This window comes from Equus przewalskii, chromosome 2 (assembly GCF_037783145.1).
Source record: "Equus przewalskii isolate Varuska chromosome 2, EquPr2, whole genome shotgun sequence".
Lineage (NCBI taxonomy): Eukaryota > Metazoa > Chordata > Mammalia > Perissodactyla > Equidae > Equus > Equus przewalskii.
This window is the reverse complement of record NC_091832.1, coordinates 29,889,249-29,910,711: the sequence shown is the minus strand read 5'-3', so window position 1 is coordinate 29,910,711 and position 21,463 is coordinate 29,889,249. Positions and strand designations below refer to the sequence as shown.

At 46.0% G+C, this 21,463-nt stretch overlaps 1 protein-coding gene across 1 annotated transcript; it reads right to left on the bottom strand.

The window, feature by feature from the left end:
* Positions 1-14,735: 14,735 nt before the first annotated feature.
* Positions 14,736-21,161, bottom strand: LOC103559239 (pre-mRNA-splicing factor SYF2). The gene is made up of 7 exons (XM_070610684.1): positions 21,032-21,161; positions 20,729-20,839; positions 18,333-18,458; positions 17,735-17,852; positions 17,298-17,388; positions 16,201-16,299; positions 14,736-15,176 (listed from the first exon to the last, which is right to left on the bottom strand). The coding sequence occupies exons 1-7, from the start codon at positions 21,056-21,058 to the stop codon at positions 15,011-15,013; spliced, it is 738 nt and encodes a 245-aa protein (XP_070466785.1). The 5' UTR covers positions 21,059-21,161; the 3' UTR covers positions 14,736-15,010.
* Positions 21,162-21,463: the final 302 nt, after the last annotated feature.

Here is a 21,463-nt window from a genome sequence, read left to right as displayed (position 1 = left end):
GGGATATGCTTGTGGGATGGACCAAATCTTTCCTGCCCTGGCCTCTGATTCCTAAAATCTACCCCTACAAACAGCTCTCGCTCACCAGACAGCCTCGTGCTGTGTCAAGAGTAAGTGAATCTGAAACAGCAGACTTTAGAAATTAAAGCAAAGAATGCATTTGGAAAAGGACATTTCCGGTTTGGCCAAATCCAGGGCTTTGGAAAAATATCTAGAGACACTTCAACAAGCCCAGAGCGAAGCCAGCAGGGCCCGGCTCTGGTCATTATGGGTTATTTGCAGCTTGTTTCTTTCCAAAGCAATTTTCTCCTATCTGCGAGCTAAGCTCTTCCGACCTGGCCTGGTTTCCGCAGCTGCAATGCATGGCTCCTCGGCTGCACAACCTGACAGGTGTCTGGAGACGGCTCTGGCAGGCGGCAGGAATGTGAGGGCCCTGGCTCCATCCGAGCCCCTAGGACCCTGGCTCGCTCTCTGCATGCTCCAGAGGCATCCAGAACAGGGCAGGAGGCAGCACGCACGCAGGACACAGCAGGTCAGAGTTTTCCAGGCGAGGCCCAGCCAGGCTGGCAACGTCCTGCCCATTAGAAGGCCAATACCACGTGGTCCCCAAGCTCTAACAGGCAGGGACTCGGGACAGATGGCAGGAGCACAGGGAGAGGGTAGCCTCAACACACAGGCCAAGCCAAGAAGGCGTGTGGCTTGGTGGTTGCACACTTAACCACGCCACCAATCATAGGGCTCTCTGCGCGTTAAATGAGCTCCTGCGTGGGAAGTTTGCTCTATATGTGGAATGGATCTTTAGGTCCTTTCTTATAGTCTCCATCTTTTTGAAGTTTCATGATCTTCCTACCCCCTTGTAGTCCATCCTGTGGACTACAAAACTGGATCTGTATTTGCTGCTTTCCTGTGCCTCACTCTGTCCCCACAGACCTGCCCATCCAGTGGACAATCACTGCCACTCCCCAGTCACTCAAGGCCATCAGCTTCCATGCTTACCCTTCATCTGTACAGGCGGGAGGCCACCTACCGGGGACAAGTCCTCCAGAGCCTTCCAAGAGGTAAATTCAACAGGTACATAGATCCCCAGGGGACATGTCCTCTGAAACTGCCTCCCCTCCAGGTTAGTGATCCTAAAGGCATGACACCCACCTTCTTTCTCCAACAGTGTGGCCAGATTGGGAGGGAGTGGGGTGCTGTTAGGCCATGAAAGGGTCCGATTACCAACAGCTTATGCCGTATAAGCAATAACCCTACTCCACCGTCAGCACCTGCTGCACAAAATGAGGGCAGAGGATGCTGAGACCTTCAGGAGAAGCGTTTCTCCAAGAGCTCCCCCACACTCTTTTCTTATTATTTCTGATTTGTACACCTGTTAACAGTTCCCGAGACAACAAACAAAGCCCCAAGGAATAACAGAACCATGTGCTCCCGGGCGCACTTATTTCCAGGCGCCCTTGTCTGATTCTCTGCTCGGCATAGGGACCTACTCCCAGCTGCCAAGGTCAGGCTCAGGATGGGGATCACGAGCCCTCTCCCGGGCTGGGGTAACTTGTTCTCCACGGGCCAACGCTGACACTGAGGATCCAGAACACAGTCTAACAAAGCATCCTGGCCCGTGAGCTTGTTTTTGTCTGATTGCCTTCGCGGTGCCCGGTGATGGCAAGTGGCAGGTACATCTGTTCCGAATATCGGCCTCTTGTCTTTGATCCCTCTGCCACGTGTCTCAGGTTTTTAGTCAGAGGCCCGGCCTGGGACTGCCACGCCCCGGAATCAAGGCTTCTGGCCCTTCTCGCTGAAGACCGCCATTTAACTTAATGGACTAAACGGGGAATCATTTTTATATGATGAATTAATTAGAGTTCTGCTAGGAAGGATAATAATATAACAACTTAAATAAGACTGCAAGGCCTAGCTGCCAGTTTGTAAAAAGAATACCAAGAGTAGCACAATTAGAAAGACGTTCCAGATGAAGGGAGCATGGGGTGCTGGACCCAGCTCTGACTAATGCCAGGCTTTGTTCGGTCAGTTCAAATCCAGGGTCCAAGTGTTTCACCTGAGTTACCTGCCTTCGCTGGGCGTCCCTCCCTCTGATAGACCAAAGGATTGAGGTGTATTTGTCAGGGCTGTTGCAGAAATCCAAAAGATGCCATGCATGAAAACTTCCCAGGACAAAAGGCTTAAAACACATGGGGAATATTTCTCAAGACATTCCAGCATAGCAGCTAGTGCTAAGAATAGAAATCCAGGGAAAGACGTCTGTCGAACGTGGTCCGTTCTGTTCTATCAGCAACATCTTATTTTTCACTGCACTTTTCACCTGCACGCTCACCTCAAGTCCTTTGAAAGTGGATGAAAAGTGCTAAGAAGAATCGTCTTAGTTGATTACAGATGAATACATAGTTGTTATTTGCAGCTGAGTAAAGGCAATGCTAGCTGGTAGATTTGCTGGTTGGCATTCGGATTTGTGGGCGCCAGCGTATTAGTTAGTGGTCCAGAAGTGTCTCAGTGCCCCTCTGTGCCTCACCCAGCCCTCTCGTCTCCCCCCACTCCTCCTTCTCCCCTAATCCCCACCCTCCACACTCTTGACTGCATCACTGCTCAAGGTCTCACACCTTGGGTCCCTCAACTGCCCCGGGGCTGGTGACCCCATCCCTCAAGGCTTTGTGAAGATGACTCTTCATCTAAACTGAAAACTTCTTCTGTAAAGGACCAGACAGTAAATACTGTAGGCTTTGCAGGCCGTGCAGTCTGTGTCAAGGCTGCTCAGCTCTGCCTTTGCAGGTTGAAAGCAGCCGTAGATAATACGCCAGTGAGTGGGGCTGTGTTCTGACAAAACTTTATTGACAAAAACAGGTGATGGGCCGGACTTGGCCCAAGAATCTAAATAGTTCTTAGGTGTTAGTGGGTTATAATGGTTGATATATTGGATCTGGAGGCTCACTTCCTCACCTCCTCACTTTAATCCTAAGTCATGATCAGTGGGGGATATTTTAGACACGGAGAAAAGTCCAGCATCAAAGATACTTGAAACATGGGTACCTTTCAGTGTCTCTCAGTCACAGCGCTTGTGCCTGAATCCCACCGCACTCTGTCACCTGTGACGCTGGCATTCTCAGACTGCAGAGAGACTCAAGCTTGACTCCATCAGTAGCTCTCAAGCTTGAAAGTGCATCAGAATCACCCAGAGGGCTTGCTAAGACCCAGATTACTGGGCTCCACTCCCAGACTTTGTGATTCGGTAGGTCTGAGGTGGAGTCAGAGGATTCACGTTTCTGATAAATTCCCCGACAACGCTGCCGCTGCCGGTCCGGGGACCTTGCTTTGAGAACCACTGGACTACGGGTTAAAAACCTAAAGGGACACTGCCACCTAGTGGACGGTTCTCAGTAGTACCCTAACCCCAACTATTGTTTGACTTTAAAGCGTGCTAACAATTACACATCTTTTGTCACGAGAAGAATCAAATTCATAAGGCCAATTTGTCATTTGTATACTTAAGATTCCATAACCATATTCCAAGCTTCTTTAAATAAATGAGGTGTCACATTATTTATAATAACATGGCAGCAATTTTAAATCAACTTAAACCAGAAACAGATTATTTTCCACCAGGGGAAAAACACTTTAAGTATCTAAATAGAATAAAACCGCTGCTGGCTACGTTCTCTGGCCAGTCTCCCATCGCCAGATGCACATACCTCTCCTGAGAGGCAAAATCCACACCCCAGCTCTCCGACCTGCTGTGGATGAAGCACCTGGATCTGGTGCAACGGATGAAGTTGAGCAGGAGATTGGCCAAAATGAGCCTGCTTCAGACCCTGGACTTTGTAATCGTTGCACACACAGAACAGTAGCGATGGTAAAGGACCCTGGTCATGGGCAACTGTATAAATATTTGCATTCCAACACACTAAAAATGCAATTACCCGCTCCCCTCTATCCATCCCAGCAAAAGACCTGAGTCTCTGACTCCACTTGACACAAGATAAAGGGACGCTACAGTCGTCAATAGCAGATGACTTGGGATTCCACGCTTGGCGGGCTGCTGGCTTTTTTTTCAGCTTGGAGAAACATATTAGCGCCATGCTACAAAGGATGGCATGGTACCAGGAGAACGGAAATGACAGAGACCGGAACGGTTTTTGATGCCAACAGTTTATATTTGATCTCCAGCTGCAATGCAGCTGACAGCTAATTGGTTTGACTTAGATCTACACAGATCCCCCCTTTTTTTTCCACACATGCTGTGGGCATGCTAATGTGAAAAGGCGTCTGCCCGGGGTTGTGCTTTGATTGAGAATTCTCTGGAATGAACACACTTGGAAGCCCTGAGCACCCTGGAGCCCTGGCACGTGGAACATCTGGTGGAACAGTCTGATTCTGTCCTGCTGGGCCTGAGAGCAGGTACAGCGGTGGCGTTCTTTATTCCAGCAGCCGATTCCAGCCTCACGAAGCTGGAGTAAATTGTTCAGCTTCATGTTTCAGCGGACAAGGCCACCATTCACTGCAAACCTCAGTGGTCGAGAGCTACTGGATGCGAATTCTGTGGCTACTAATGAAAAAGCAATTGTGGTCCATTAGTTGGTGAGCTGTTTGGGAGGAGTGAGGAAGATGCGCAGAGAGAGATGGGAGCCCTCGCTGACACAAGAGATAACACACAAAGACAGACACAGCTCCTCCCTTTGTCTTTGTGGCCAAACTCCAGGGCTACAGCTTCTGGGGATGGCAGGAGCATCAAGACCCTCTTCTCCTCTGGCCCCAGAGGATCAGAGCTGACACATATGCAGCCCTACTGTGTGCTAGGCATTTTTAGAAGCATGTGTAGTCTTCACAAGAACTCTTTGAGGCAAGCGCTGTTATTGCCCTCATTCTAGAGATGAGGAATCTGAGACATGAAGCTAATCACCTCAGGGAAAATGGCTAGGAGGTGAAGAAGCTGGGACTAGATCCCAGAAGTCCGTCCCCAAAGACCATGCTCTTAACTGCTAACCTAAGACTCCATGAGTCGGGCTTGGTCTAAGCCATCCGTGACAATCCAGACCCCGTTGATCGGTGTAAGGAAAGGCATGTGTGACCTCCACTCCTCAACCCTTTCCATGACTTCACAGTGGACTAAGTGGATTTCCCTGACCCCTGACTTTGGGCTTGGCCATGTGACTTGCTTTGGCCAATGGGATGTTTCACCATGTGATTCGAGCAGGGATTTGAAACGCGCTTGTGCCATTGGTGTATCCCCTTGTCCTAATGGTCCCCAGAATGAGATTCATGGAGCTGACCCAGACTGGACTGAAACCCAGAGCCAGGCCCAACTGAACCCAGCCTTCATCAGAAAACTCCAGTCAACCCACTGCTTGTTCACTACACAGCATCAGGCCCTGATACAGCTCCTGGTCACGTTCTAGGCAACAATACACCGGAAGCCTTTCCAGGATAAGTGGAGCCTCCAGAGGAGAAAAGTTTTTCAACCCTGCCCCTCTCTTCTTCCTCAGGCACTGGCATGAGGACATGATGCCTAGTGCCGGGCACCATCTGGTGATCACAGATGGCGAGCACAAAGGTGAAAGGCCAATATGCTGAGGATGCCCCAGCAGAAAGAAGGACTGATCCTGGGTCCTTGATGACCTTATCAAGCCACTGAGCAATCACCCACCTCCACAGTTTTGTGAGAAAAACAATATCCTCTCCGTATCAGTTGAGATTTCTATTACCACAGTCAAAGCCATCCTTAACCGCTATTGACTTTCTTAAGTGTGGCAAAAACTTCTACAAATGCTGTATTTTCACATCTTCCTCTTTTTTCTTTAAGTTGCCTGGTCTCTCTAGAATAGCAGGAGGGAGGCCACAAATCCCTGCTGATATCAATCGATCGGTATCTGCTGATACGCATCCTGGAGTGATCAGTTCGGAGTCTCCCAAGTGAGAAGCAGCTTAACTAAAATCAGCCCTTGAATTTCTTAGGTTGATGTAGTCAAGCTTCTAGAACACTTCCTGGCATATAATAGGTGCTCAATGAAGCTTGTTAAATGAATAATTTAATTGAGTTGTTGCTATTCCTCTGGATGGGCAATCCTGTGTGTCTCTTAGCAATCTGTTTTGGCTGCTTTGTCTTCTCGAAGGACATCCAAGAAATCACACTCTAGTGAGCTTTGTGAAGGCTTCATGTCAAACAGACCTTCTAGCTCCATAGGATTTTTCACACAATAAGGGCTACAAACAGAAACCATTAACAGCTTTATTGAGACAAAATTCTCATACCATAAAATTCACCTTTTAAAGTATGCAGTTCCGTGGTTTTTAGCATATTCACAGGGTTGTGCAACCTTCACCACAATATAATTTTAGAACATTTTCCATATCCCAAAAGCAGACCTTGTACCCATTAACAGTCATTTCCCTTCACTCTCTCCCTCACGCCCCCCCAGCCCCTGGCAACCACTAATCTACCTTCTGTCTTTTATGGATTCACACTGTCTGGACATTTCACATAAATGGAATCATACAAGGTGTGTTTTCCTTTGAGTCTGACTTCTGTCACTTAGCAAAATGCTTTCAAGGTTCATTCATGTTGTAGCGTGTATCAGTTCTTCCTTCCTTTTTATTGCTGAGTAATATTCCATTGTATGGGCATACCACATTTTATTTATCCCTTCCTCAGTTGATGGACATTTGGATTGCTTCCACTTTTTGGCTATTGTGAAGAATGCTGCTACTAACATTTGCTCACAAGTTTTTGTGTGGCAACATGTCTTCATTTCTCTTAGGTACATACCCATGAGTGGAATTGCTGGGTCATATGGTAACTCCACGTTTAACATTTTCAGGAAGCGCCAGACTGTTTCCCAAAGCACCTGCATCATTTTATATTCCCGCCAGCAGTGTATGGAGGGTCCCAATTTCTCCACATCCTCACTAACACTTATTATCTGTCTCTCTGATTACAGCCATCTTAGGGGGGGGTGAAGTGGTATCTCATCATAGTTTTACTTTGAATTTCCCTAGGGCTGTTACGAGCATCTTTTCATTTTTATAGGCCATTTGTATATCTTCTTTAGAACAATGTACAGATATAACATTTAATCTTATTTATGTAGGCTAATTTTGCTGAAAACTTCTGTGAGGCTGCATTATGAAACCAAAATTCTTTTTCCCTAATGATGGACAAAGTATTATTAAAACCTGATTAACTCATATGTCACTGATTTAGAATCCCTTTGTCACCAACAAAGGAAAAGATGATTCTGCTTTCTCAACCACTAAAGTCCCATCACTTAAATTCCTCCTGTCTGGCAGGGAAAAAAAATCAGTCTAGCTTTGGGTTGAGCAAAAGTGTGATCAGAATTAGTGAAAAGTTTAAAGTCTAAATGGATTTTAGAATTCCATTTGCTTCTTTTAATTACATAGAGTAACTGCAACTGGTTTACGGTGTACTTTGAAATTACAATTTTTCCCACTTTTTTTATCTACTAATAAGTTTGTTCTCTTGGGTTGCTGTGTGCCAAGCATTATACTTGGTTCATTTAAAGCTTCACAAGAACTCTATGAGGTATGTGGCATGTATTAGTTATCTACGCTGTGTAACAAATCACCCCAAAATGTAGTGGCTTAAAACAACAAAACTTAATTATCTCTCATAGTTTCTGTGGGTCAGGAATTTGGAAAAGACACAGTGGGGAAGGCTTGACTCTGCTACACAACATCTGTGGCCTCAATGGAAAGACCTGAAGGCTGAGGACTGGAATAGTGAATTTCACTCGAATATCCGGCAGTTGATGCTGGCTGTCAATTGAGACCTTCACACGACCCGTCCGTGTTCTTCACAACAGGGTGGCTGGATTCCAAGACCACGCATCCTGAGAGAGAGCCAGGTTGAGGCCATATTGCCTCTATGACCCAGCCTCGGAAGTTACTCAGCATCACTTCCATGACAGTTGTAAAGGTCCCTCCAACTTCAAGGAGATGAAACACACTCTCCCTCCTGTGGCTGGCACTATGCACTGGATGGTTACGTTTATGTGTCAACTCGACTGGGCTGCAGGGTGCCCAGATGAAACGTTATTTCTGGGAGTGTCTGTGAGGGTGTTTCTAGATGGGGTTAGCATTTGATTCAGGGGACTCAGTCACGTAGATTGCCCTCCCCAGTGTGGGTGGGCACCATGCAACCCACTGAGGGCCTGATGAGAACAAAAAGTGGCAGAAGAGAGGATTCATCTCCTCCCTGCCTGCTGAGCTGGGACATCAGTCTTCTCCTGCCGTGGACTAGGATTTACACCATCGCTTCCCCTGGTTCTCAGGCCCTCAGACCTGGACTGAGTGGCACCACTGGCTTCCCTGGGTCTCTAGCTTGCAGATGGCAGATCGTGGGACTTCTCAGCCTTCAAAATCACATGAGCCAATTCCTCATAATAAATCTCTCTATATTATATATATATATATACACACATAAACATAAAACTACATATACATATGTATGTGTATGTGTGTGGGGGGGCGGTATGTATTGGTTCTGTTTCTGACTAATACATGTGCCCCCCAAATTCATATGTTGAAGTCCTGACCCCCATACCTCAGACAGTGACCTTATTTGGAAATAGGTCTTTGCAGAGCTAATCAAGTCAAATGAGATCATTAGGGTGGGCCGTCATTCAATATGAGTGGTGTTCTTATAAAACGGGGAAATCTGGAGACGGATACGCACACCAGGAGGACACCGTGTGAAGACAAAGGCAGAGATCAGAGTGAGGCTTCTGCACGCCAAGAGATGCCAAAGATCGCCAGAAAACCACCCACAGCTGGAGAAGAGGCACGGAGCAGATTCCCCTTCACAGCCCTCGGAAGGAACCAACCCTGCCAATCCCTTGATCTCAGACATCCAGCCTCCAGAACCGGAGACCATAAACGTAGGTTGTTTATGCCACTCAGTTTGTGGTTCTTTGTCACAGCAGCCCCAGGACACTAACCCACCTCCTCTTGATGGCGGACCATCAACATCATGTTGTAGAAGACCACGCGGAACGGGGTAGGTCATGGTGTGGCTGTTTTTGGAAACCACGATCTGCCAACGCCCAACCTCCGGCCAACAAAAATCTACATCCCCCCCCACATGCAAAGTATGCTCATCCGCTCCTGCAAAAGCACCAAGTCTCACCCCATGACGGCACCAGCTTAAGGTCCAGGATCTTATCACCCAAATCAGGTCCCCATGAAGTTGAGGCTCCTGGAGTGCAGTTAGGGAGCAAGCTCCTCTCAACCAGAAGAGTCGTCAAAGGGACCAGTTATCTATTTACTGCCCTCCCACCCCCCGGCAGGCCACATGCAGTGGTGAGATAGGTCATCGAAGTCTTCTCCTTTCAGAGTAATCCTCATTCTCCTAAAGAGCCTGAAACCATCAACTCTAAAACTACATCGAGGACGTCTCTGGAGTTTCATTCTTCCCTCAGGTCCTCCCTCGTAGAATTAAGTGATCTCAGAGTCAGAAAGTGACTTAGTTTCAGCCAGCCCTGCACACAACTGGACAGATCTCACTCCAGACACACCGTTGGGCGAAGGGAGTCAGGCCCAAGAGTGTAGACACTGCATGACTCCATTTCTGGGAAACTCAAAAATCTGGCAAACCAATCTGAGGTGATAGAAGACAGAATGATGATAACTTCAGGGGATAGTTTGCAAGAGGTCACAAGGGATCCCTCCACGACTTGACCTGGTTGGTGGTTGCACAGGGTTATGAATATGTAAAAATTCGTCTGTATGTACACTCAAGATTGTGCACTTTACTATATGTAAGGTACACCTCAGTTTTTAAAAAAGAGGTTTAAAGATTTTATTTTTCCTTTTTCTCCAAAATCCCCCCAGTAGATAGTTGTATATTTTTAGTTGTGGGTCCTTCTAGTTGTGGCATGTGGGATGCCACCTCAACATGGCCTGACGTGCGGTGCCATGTCCACGCCCAGGATTCAAACCAGCGAAACCCTGGGCCGCCGAAGCAGAGCAGGCGAACTTAACCACTCTGCCACAGGGCCGGCCCCATAAAAAAGAGGTTTAAATTAGTCCGGTGGTTCCCATACTTAAGGATTTCATATACCAATCAAATTCCATACTTCTCTCCTCCCCTCAGTTGGAGGAAGTAGTTTTCTACAATGACTGTGGATTAATGTTATAACTACAAAAAAGCCAAATGCTTGCTTCTTGGGTTTAAAAAAACACAACTAATTTTGAAGCGAGGCTTCTCAGGTCCCACAAGGGGGCGCGGAACAGCGGCCGTGGTGTCTCCGAGTGCCAAGTGTCCCCGCTGTCACTCCAACCCCCGCTCTGCTTTCAGGTTCTGTCTCTGTGCACATCCGCCTGCAAACAAGGGAGGGCTAGCCCAGCTCTTATCGGAGGGCTCCTATTACACTAATAAGAATGAGAAATGCCAGGACAGGACTTTGTAAAAATTGTTGTGTATTTTAGATGTTTTACACTTAACCTTTACATAGATGTGCTGAACGGTATACGTATGGAAGATTCTGTACATTCTAGAGTGTATTTCTGAGATTGTTGGGTATTTTCTGCTTCTCTCTCAAGGGGTCATTTCCAGCTTAGGAAACACACATCTGCCCCTCTCAACACACACACCACACACACACACCATCTCACGTGCACTTACGCACACAGGGTTCAGCCAGGTGAATGTTGTCGGTATCTCCCGGTTTCTCGTGGTCCCTCCAGCCTGCAGAGATCCCAACAGCCTGTAGTTTCCAAGCAAAACCCCGACAACCTCATCCACCGGGAGAAGGCTGAATCCAAAGAGGAACTATTCATCCAAAATGTGCACATTTTTATAGATAAGAGTTTGCTGGGGTTTTTTACTGATTCAACCATTAGTGCTGGTTCCGTTGTAACAAAAGGCCAGGTGGGACCTCTGGTCCTCAGATGCTTGGGTTCTGCACGTCCTTGCCATTTGTCAGAAACAAGATCTTGACTCTAACTGCCTCGGATGGGGGAAGCAGCCCAGCGAGAGCACAGAGTTAATCCCGCATAAGTGATGAGCTTCTGAGGAGACCCCAGGGGAGCAAGGCCCATGCACACAGAGCATGACTCGGGGTGCTCCCGGCGGAGTGCTGGAGGGGAAGACAGAGCTGGGGAAGCAGGGCGTAAAACCTCCCAGGTTTCCCATGTCTTCAAAGCTTCAGATTGGCAGAAAGAAGAAGTTTCTGCTGGTCCTAAAAAAAAGCCAAGAGTTTTGGGGACAAGGAGCAAGTCACATGGAAATCGTACCTCCCTCAGAGATTTCTGAACCTTCCATTTGGCATTCTCTTGATTTGGAGGCGAGGAAAGAGAGTAGAGCAAATACAGGAAATGTCCGTGAGGATGATCACACTTGTTCATCTCATTATTACTATTTTAACTCACGTAGTACCCCCTTGAACCAGGCACTGGCCTAAGCACATCACACTCATCTAATCCTCCCAACAACCCTCTGAGGTCGGTGTTATTAACAATTTTTAGAACTGGGGAAACTGAAGCACAAAGTTGGGGAGTGAAGTTATGGACGGAATTGTGTCCCCCGGATTCATACGCTGAAGCCGTACCTGTGGCTGTATTTGGAGACAGGGCCTTTAAGGACGTCTTTAAGGTTAAATGAGGCCTCACTCGGGACCTTAATCATAGGACTGGTGGCCTTATGAGAAGAAGAAGAGACAGCAGGAGTGCATGGACACGGACACAGCGAGAAGGTGCCGTCTGCAAGCCCAGGAGAGAGGTCTCACCAGAAACCAACGCTGCCAGCCCCTTGATCTTTGACCTCCAGCCTCCAGAACTTCGAAAAAACAAATTTCTGCTGTTTAAGCCCCAAGTCTGTGGTATTCTGTTCTGGCAGCTCTAGTGGACTAAAACAGGTGACTTGCCCGAGATCTTTGCCTGGCAAATGGAAGAACTGACATTTGAATCCAGGCTATTTGGCACCTGAGTCCCTGCTTTTTTTTTTTTAAGGTTTTATTTTTCCTTTTTCTCCCAAAGTCCCCCAGTACACTGTTGCGTATTTTTAGTTGTGGGGCCTCCTAGTTGTGGCATGTGGGATGCCACCTCAGCATGGCTTGATGAGCAGTGCCATATCCACGCCCAGGATTCGAACTGGCGAAACCCTGGGCCACCGAAGCAGAGCCCACAAACTTAACCACTCAGCCACAGGGTCGGCCCCCTGAGTCCCTGCTTTCAATGGCTATTGCACAGTGCCTCTTACCCTGAGAAAGGAGAAAGTAAGAGAGAGTCCTGCTGGAGAATGTGATGATGATCGTAGGAACTGCCAGTGTGCATGGGTGTTTCCTCTGCTCCAGCCCACTAAGCTAAGTGCTTTGCGTGGATTATCCATTTAATACCAACAACAATGCTGTGAGGTTAGTACTTTTATGGCCCCCATTTCACTAAAGCCTTAAGAGGATTCCAGTGGGGGCACACCTGCTCCAGAGCCAGCTTGGAACACTATGCTATGCTGTAATTAATTATAACTATTAGAGATCATTCTGTTATGGTCAGCTCCACCACCTAGCCAAAACTGTTCAACTGGACCCCCTAAGTGACACCACGCAGTTGAGTCAAGTAATAATTAAGCCCCCACTTCTATGAGAAGGCCTTTGAAATAAATGAGCCAGTGAGGAAGGGATCCTCACTAAGACATTGCAGCCTTGGAGAAAAAGGGCCAGTGGGGAGGCAGGGAGAGAGACGAGCATAATCCAGCCAGGACTGCTGCAGCGGAGAGATGAACAGGGCCACTGCCCCTGCTCCCTGCAGTGGCTAATGGAGACTCAGCAGCAGCCAGGTTAGGATCCAAGGAAGGTTGCTAACATTGCCTCTGTCCCCCATCTCCATTTCTAGGCACTTATTTCTAGAGCAGAGAAAAACTATTGACTTTTGTATATGTAACATCTGTTGACAGATGTCCTGAAATTGAACCATGTGTTGGTCGTAAATTTATTCAATGGCCAGTAACAAGAACATGAGAAGTAGGCACCTAGGGCTGGTGCAGCTGCTCAGCAATGCCAACAGTGACCCAAGATCTGCTCCACTTTCTTCTGCACATTGACTTTTGTCCTCATGCTTGTTACTTCACCGCACAAGATGGCTGCTACAGTGCCAGCCCTCATGTGTGTGATCCAAGCAGGAAGGAGGAAGGGGAAAGCAGGGAGAGGCAACTCCCTTATCAAGAAAGAAAAAGATTTCTTGGAATAAATTAGATTGTGTCTTATTAGCCAGAACTATAAAATCTGACTACCTGTAATAGCAAGTCAGTCTGCAGAAGCGAGTATTTAGCTGGAAACTTTTATCAAAAATTCACCAAATAATCGTGATTCTGGTGGTAACAAAGAAAGGAGAATTGATATTAGACAGGCAACTAACAGGTCTACAAGCTGCTCTTGCATTATCAGAATAAACCCAGCTGGCTCATAGTAAATTCTTCTTTTAAATACATTGCCAGGTGCTATTTGATAGTCTTGATTTTTTTTCAAAGCTATTGCAACATTCAGGATCAAAGACTTGAACGAAGATAGTAGAAATGTAGAAATGGGACGAGAAAGAAACATATTCAATGTATTTTCCAAGGTAGCATGAAGGCCCTGTGATCAGACATGATTAACTGCACACAGAAATGCTAGGAAAGAAAACAAAATGAGAACAGAAATAGAAAGTGCTACATAAATTCAAAAAGAGAATAATTACCAATGGTATTCAATGCTAAATTGTCTTTAAACAGTAAAGCCAAAATATTTGTGAAATTTCCTGAGTTTCAGATTTCTCTTAATTTGGAATGTCCTAATTAGTATTCAGCATTTTAATCAACAAAGAAATTATACCAATCTTTCTCTCTGGACTTTCATTAAAACTACCGTTGTGGTAAAAGTATTATGGTCTTTCTTAAAAATCTTTACCCTTCAGATATATTCAGAGATGAAATTACACATTTAGTATTTGCTTAAAAATAACGTGGGAGTCGTGGAGGGGAAAGCAGATAGAAATAACAATGAAACAAGATTGGCTGTGAGTTGATTACTGACGATGGGTACTGGGTATATGGCATTCATCGTATTACTGTCTTCTTTGGAAAACGTTTGGAATTTCCCGTAACAGAAAAAACTTTTTTTTTTCCTTTTTCTCCCCAAAGTCCCCCAGTACACAGTTGTGTATTTTTAGTTGTGGGTCCTTCTAGTTGTGGCGTGTGGGACACCACCTCAGCACGGCCTGATGAGCGGTGCCATGACGGTGCCCAGGATCTGAACTGGCAAAACCCTGGGCCGCCGAAGCAGAGCACGTGAACTTAACCACTTGGCCACAGGGCTGGCCCCCAGAAAAAAACATTTTAATGTTTGTGGAATGGAAGCATGTACGTGTATGTTTGTGTATATACAAATGTACATATATTCAAATATTTGTTTTGAAAATAAAGTGTTTAGTAGGGATCCTAGTCCACACGATATTTGCTTTTTAAAAAGGCAACTGTCCACGGTCACTATTCAGGGGCGGACAGTTCTGCTCCTTCCTGGATTTGGTCATAAGCAGCTGTGCAGAGGCCGCACCACCCGCCCAGTAGCCACTGCCGCCTTCCTCATCACTGTCCTTAGTTTCGGAGTCCACAACCCCAACTGATTCCTGAGTCCAGCTCTGGATTTTGTCAAATTCATAACAATGTTCAAAATGACTGCATTTACATATGCTGCCAGCAATCTTAAGCCCAAAATGCTTCAAAGACTAAACAGTCATACGCATTTAAAATACATAGAAAAATAATATAATTAGAATTCATACAAAGTAGATTTTTACAAAACAAATACACTACATGAAATATATCTTATATCCAAGCACATAAACATGGAAATATACATGAAAGTATACGCTTAAGAAAAAATATTTATTGTTAAATGTTGATCAGGCAGGTATAGACTGAGTTCTGGTTTACTGGTATAACTTCGAAGAGAACTTCAATTTGCTAGAAGACATTTTCACTCCATTCTCAAGCTTCTAAAAACAGTTCCTGAAGGGATTAGACAGCTGTTCCTCTTTCCAAATTCTGTTTAATTTCAGCTGTATATTTCCCATAGAACCTTTCTGCCTTCTTGTTGAATTTGGCATTCCTTTCATTAATGTAGTCAATGTCTGCATCATCATTATAGGGACGTCTCCGGCTATATTTGTCTCGTTTTTCAATTCTGGGGAAAGAAGAAAATAATTTACAAAATTCAAAACTGCTTTCTTTTTTTTGGAGGAAGATCAGCCCTGAGCTAACTACTGCCAATCCTCCTCTTTTTGCTGAGGAAGACTGGCCCTGAGCTAACATCCCTGCCCATCTTCCTCTGCTTTATATGTGGGACACCTACCACAGCATGGCTTTTGCCAAGTGGTGCCATGTCCGCACCCGGGATCCGAACCGGCGAACCCTGGGCCGCTGAGAAGCGGAATGTGCGCACTTAACCGCTGCACCACCAGGCCGGCCCCTTCTTTTTTGATCTTAATAAAACAGGGCCAAACAGTTACGACGAGAATCAGTTCACTTAGAATAGCACCCTCTGGGTGGGGAGGGCAGTCCAGTTTTCAACAAGATCAAGTTGAAACTGCTAATTAACAGCATAACCCCAGGTATGAAGCAGGAAATTCAGTAAATACAAACTCATCTTCACAATGCTTCTAAAAGAGCAATGCTACATTGGTCGGAACTGAACACATGAAGTACTACTTAAAAGAAAATGACTATTACAATAGTAATTATATAACAATAAACATGGCTAATGTGGAGTGCACAGTATGTCCTAGACCCTATTCTTAGTACTTACGTAAACTTACGTAACTCCTCAAATATAAATGCATTCTGCTCTGCCCAATATTCAGGCCATCGGTATTAAGAAACACAAATAGAATGAAGGTACATTTACTAGAACATTCATACTTCTTCAAATCTAATAGTGGGACGGTTGTTAAAGTAAAAGCTTTTAAAGAATATTTTCCTTTAGACTTTTCCCTGCTTCAGTTATAACAACTCAATTTTTATCAGTATTTTGCAACTCCATTTCAAATATATGGACTCAACCATACTCGCTGTTTGTCCCCAAAACCACTAGAGATGCTAGGTCAGAAATTAGCAAGTATAACATCTGTCTTTTCACTTCACTCTAAGCACATTATATCCATTTTGTTGTTAAGCATTTAAAATTTCAGGCTGCTGTACTGAGTACTCACTGCTTTTCCAGATCTGTGACCATCCTGTCAATTTCCTCTGTGGAAGGCACATGTGTTCCATGAAGAAGACTGTTGGATGTTGGGAAAAACTCTTCTCCACTGAAAAAACAGCAGAATGGACTTACAGTAACTCTACAAGTGCTCCACGTTTTCAAAGTAAACCACCATTCACAATTAGAGATCAAATATATACGTATATTTACTGTGAGCTCTTAACTTTTTTTAAAAAAAGAAAACAAAATTGGAAGGGACCTCAGAAATTACCTACTCCAACACCTTCATCCTACAGATGAAAGAGCCAAGGGCCAGAGGTTAAAGGACTCGCCTCTAGGTTCAGGTTATGTCTCTTTCCACTAAAGCAGGGTCAGCCAGCGTGCATGTGTGTGTGTGAACAGTTCTATCGGGACACTGTCACACCCATTTGTTTGTGTATCCTCTGGGGCTGCCGTCACATCACAACGTGGAACTGAGTAGTTGTGACAGAGACCATATACCCACAAAGCCTAAATATCTACTCTCTGGTCCTGTACAGAAGTTCACTCATCCCAGCACTAATGCATCCTGCCTCCAAAACATCTGAGTAACTACGATAATCCGGGTGTTAAACACTCAACTCCCAGTCTCAGAAGGCCCAGCAAGAAAGACAACCACGTGGTTAGCAAAACTAAGTGGTTTATGGAGTGAGCAACAAATAGTGTTGTCAAGGGGCTGGCCCCATGGCCAAGTGGTTAAGTTAGCGCGCTCTGCTTCAGCGGCCCAGGGTTTCACCGGTTCTGATCTTGGGCATGGACCTAGTACCACTCATGAGCCCATGCTGAGGCAGTGTCCCACATAGCAGAACCAGAAGGACCTACAACTAGAATACACAACTATGTACTAGGGGGCTTTGGGGAGAAGAAGAAACAAAAAAAAGGTTTTTTTAGTAAATAAATAGTGTCACCAAGACCAGAAAACATTCTTAAACAGCTCTTGATAACCCACACCCAAGCATTTAAAGCGTGTTTGTATTTATGTATGTGTGTACGGATGTGTATACACAAACACATCTATATCACTTCAGGATGAAAAAAGGACTTGAATTGACGCTGTCAACTTACTGCTTTTCTCTCAGTCTCTCATACGTTTCCATGTCAGGTTTGATCTGCTTGGTCAGCCGATGATACTGGCGTAGCTGGGCAGCAGCATAATCTAAAAATAAAATCGCCATCAGAGATGATTATCTGTTTGGTCATGACTATTCAGACAAGAATCAAATTATTATTAGCAATTTATGCACAAGACTCTAATGTGAGCCTCTATCCTGAAGATGCAGATAATACAGGCTTTGATTAATTTAACCACAAGGAACAAAAGAACCTAGCTGACTGAAGGACGGCCACTTTTACTTCTCCCTGGGAGACATGTTTGTCTTTTTCTTGGGTTTAAGCCTCTTAGAGGATATTCCACGAAGGCACATGTCCTTTCCTAAAACCAGAAACGCTGAAGGCAATGCTTATCTGACTGGCCCATTCAATAAAGTAAAAGCCAGTTTTACCTGAAAATCCCAGATCAGGGTTTTTCCTCTTCTTTTTCCTCTCCCATCTTTCTGCATCTTCTGCGCTGATCTCTAGCAACTTCACTTTCTCATAGTCCTCTCCCCTTGCTGCACACTCCTAAAAAGAAAGAAAAAAAGCTAATGCCTGCAATTTTGGTACAAGCAATTATTTGATCTATTTTAAATCAAGATTAAATAAAGATATCCAGTAATACTTTAAAAATAATGATTAATTTTTGCAGGAAATTCGGGAATCTGCTATGGTAGATAAGTGAGTGCATCAACTTAAAAAATAACACTTATTCAACATTTATAAGGTATCAGACTCTCTTTAAATGTTTTACATGCATTGACTCATTTAATTCATAATTAATTCAAATAATTATTATCATAGTCCCCGTTTTAGAGATGAGAAAACAAAGCAGAGAGAGGTTAAATAATTCGCCCAAATTGTTGCAGCTACTGAAAAGCGGAGCCACGACGTGAACTCTGGAGGCTGGCTCCAGAGCCAGTGGACAAAACCACCACTCTGTACTGTCTCCATCCAACAGAAATGACTGAACAAACCACGTGTGGAGACAGCAGAGTCACTCCTAACCTTTTTCTTTTCTTCTTCCTGTAGTTCCCATTCCAAACGAGCTTTTTTGGCTTCCCAATTGGCAGGTAACTTAAGTCTTTTATCTTCTTCAACAACTTCCTGGTGATTTAATTTACGAGCTTCATTCTAAAATCACAAAAAGTCTGTCAGCTGAAACATGAAAATAAACAGAAACAAATGTTGCCTTCTTTGAGGATGGTCAGGTAAGACACATGAACAAGGGGACTACAATTCCTCCTAAAAGTAATAGAGAGCCATCAAAGGAGTTTAAGCAAGGGCACAGACTAATTAGGTCCACACTTGTATGTAGTCAAGAAATGTGTTGGACCGCCCTGGTTTGCTGTTCCAGAGGCCTGGGGTCAAGGTCAGCTTTGCCTCTGTTTAGCTGTGTGGTCCCTTTGAGCAGGCCCCTTAGGGTTTGGATCGGGCATGATTTCACAAAGTGGGGAAGGCATACTACAGTGGCACTTAAGTAGACTTCAGATGGCATGAAATATTATATCACATGATGAGAAAGATATTCTACGTTCAGGGCTGGCCCGGTGGTGTAATGGTTAAGTTCACACGTTTGCTTTGGCGGCCCGGGGTTCGCCAGTTCGGATCCCAGTGCGGACCTACGCACCGCTTGGCAAGCCATGCTGTGGCAGGCATCCCACATATAAAGTAGAGGAAGATGGGCAGGGATGTTAGCTCAGGGCCAGTCTTCCTCAGCAAAAAGAGGAGGATTGGCAGCAGATGTTAGCTCAGGGCTGATCTTCCTCAAAAAAAAAAAAAAAAAAAAAGATATTCTACTTCCAATTCTCTTTTAATCCTAATTAACTCAAGGAAAAAGCCTCAATTTGGGTGTTAGTTTCCTCTTTTTAAAATATTTTAACAGTTTACATTATGGCAAATGAAAGGGATTTTTCATTTGAATCACTCTATGAAGTCTGTTTTAAAATAAGTTTAACTGCATAAAACAAAATGAGTATATTATCTTAAGGACAACGTAAGTTAGACGTTTCTTAGGTCACAAGCTTGTGGCATTTTGTCCAGAAACCCATGTCCCCTAATTTCTAACCACATGTTCTTTACACAGTCCCTTCAAGTAAATATTTAAATGTGTTTAATTCCTTATTAGACTAACTTTTTCTGGGCAAAAAGAGCCTCCTCTCAGCTACCAGCCCGCACGTACTCTGGGCTCTGGCAGCGCCCTCCAAGTGAAGACACTGAGAATACACCTGTAGCCCAACAAAGTTGTGCTGGTTGCACTGCAGGAGACAGCAAACCATGGGGGAACTGTAGGCATCTCAGCGGGAGGGTTTTAGGGGGGGCCAGTTACAGGATTTGGGTTTGGGTCAGATGATGGGGGCGGTCACAGAAGTACGGTTGTGGTCTGGATTAGGCACTGTCAGAAAGCCAGAGCATTCCATGATCGGGTATCTTAAGTGTTTCTACAGGAGGTAGGATTAATGGAGTGAGGCTAATGCTGTATTTGGTAATAACTGTCACTGATGTTAGCAGAAAAGGGGGATATGTGGGCATTTCTGTGGTTTGAACCCTTTTGTTTTTGTCTCACTCCAACAGCAAGAGTGATGCCGGGGTTCTGTGAAACAATGGCCAAGCAGCCAGTCAGGCCACTTCAAGTTGAAATAGTCAAGACCCGCTTTTTCTTTTCTCAGCTCCAACTGCAACCAGTTGTTTGCTGGGCTCTTATTCCTAATGCGAATTCTCTTCCTCTGCATTTGTCTCCTCTGCTTAGGTATTTCTTCCTCCAACTTCTTTCTTTGTCTGATAATATCTTACTCATCTTTCAAACAGTAGTTTAGGGATCACCTCTTAAATGAGGCGCTGCCTGGAGCCTCTCTAACTGTACTGATCTCTCTTCCTCTGCACTCCCAGGGCACTTTGTCTCTAATTCTAGCATGCCATTTACCACAACATAATCTCTGGCTATAAAGCTGTCTCCTCTGCTTAAGAGCAGAGGCCTTCTCATAATCATCTGGCTCCTCACCAACGAGCTGAACCACTGACACTACAGACTTCCAGAGATTTGCTGACTATTTTTGAGTGAAGAGGCAACTAGCTCTCTTATTAACAATGGACAAGTTTCTTCCAGTCTCCAGCTCTACTTATTTTCCTAGATAAAATGAAGAGTCTATTAGAATCATACAGCGAGGAGGCTGTTAATAGAGACTCCCAACCCAGCCCAGATAAGTTAAATCAGATGTGGGTGGGAGAAGGCTTGGAGAGAGCATGTGTATTTTCACCGTGCTGCCGGGGTTGAGAACCACCGGGACAGAGCCCTCATCCAGCTCCACGGGCCCGGCAGGCGCGCTGCTCGGCTCCCTAGTCCCTCCGCACACGCGCACGGGCCTGGCCAGGGGACCGTCCCGGCCGGCCTCCGGGCCACTCACCCGCTTCAGGTGCAGCTCCCGGAACTTGCGCAGTCTCTGCTCGCGCTTCTGGGCGGCCAGCTCCTCGGCCGCCGCGACGGGCTGCTCCTCCTCCGCACCGCCCACCGGCCCCTGCGGCGAGGAGGGCCGGCTTGAGGCGGGGCCTGCCCCGAGGCTCCCGACGGCCCGGGCCGGGCGCTCGCCTCCACCCTACCCCACAGTATCTGTGCCCCCTGACCCGGCACCCAGGCATCTCCTCCACCTCTTGCCGCCCCCCGGAGCCCTCCCCAACAAAACCGCCTGGGTAGAGACCGCAGCACTTACTCTCTGGGACAGAGTCGCAGCCGCCATCACAAACCTCCTCTCCTCACTTCCGGCAACAACACAGAGCACTTCCGTCGGCCTTTGGACCGCCCCATCAATATATACTAATTACGATAAGCCCCGCCCCTTCCTGGCAGCCTCAGGCACTTAGGACCAATCCCAACCCCTTTTAGCAGGGCGATGTTTTCCATTGGGCAGGGCCTTGCGCAGCCGCAAAAGAGCGCAGAGGGAAGGGTGGGGTGAGGCAGGGCGTGGAACCGCTCAGATGACGGGTTAGGAGAGAATCGGCGAGCTGGAAGCCTAGTCCACGGTCACCTCAAGTGCCTGCGGCTCCTTTGAGGGGACGGTGCTTTCCACTCAGCTCTTAGCTTCAGTGTCTCTTCCTCCGAGACAGTTCTCCCCTGGCTACTGGTCTCACTTAGGCCCTTAGGA

What these genes read in the sequence shown, in the direction of transcription:
- LOC103559239 (XM_070610684.1), bottom strand. Translation starts at nt 21,058, where the DNA reads ATGGCGGCTGCGACTCTGTCCCAGAGA. An exon ending in GGGAGCTGCACCTGAAGCGG is followed by an intron (nt 18,459 to 20,728) that starts GTGAGTGGCCCG and finishes TTGTGATTTTAG; the next exon opens with AATGAAGCTCGTAAATTAAA. An exon ending in GAGAGACTGAGAGAAAAGCA is followed by an intron (nt 16,300 to 17,297) that starts GTAAGTTGACAG and finishes CTGTTTTTTCAG; the next exon opens with TGGAGAAGAGTTTTTCCCAA.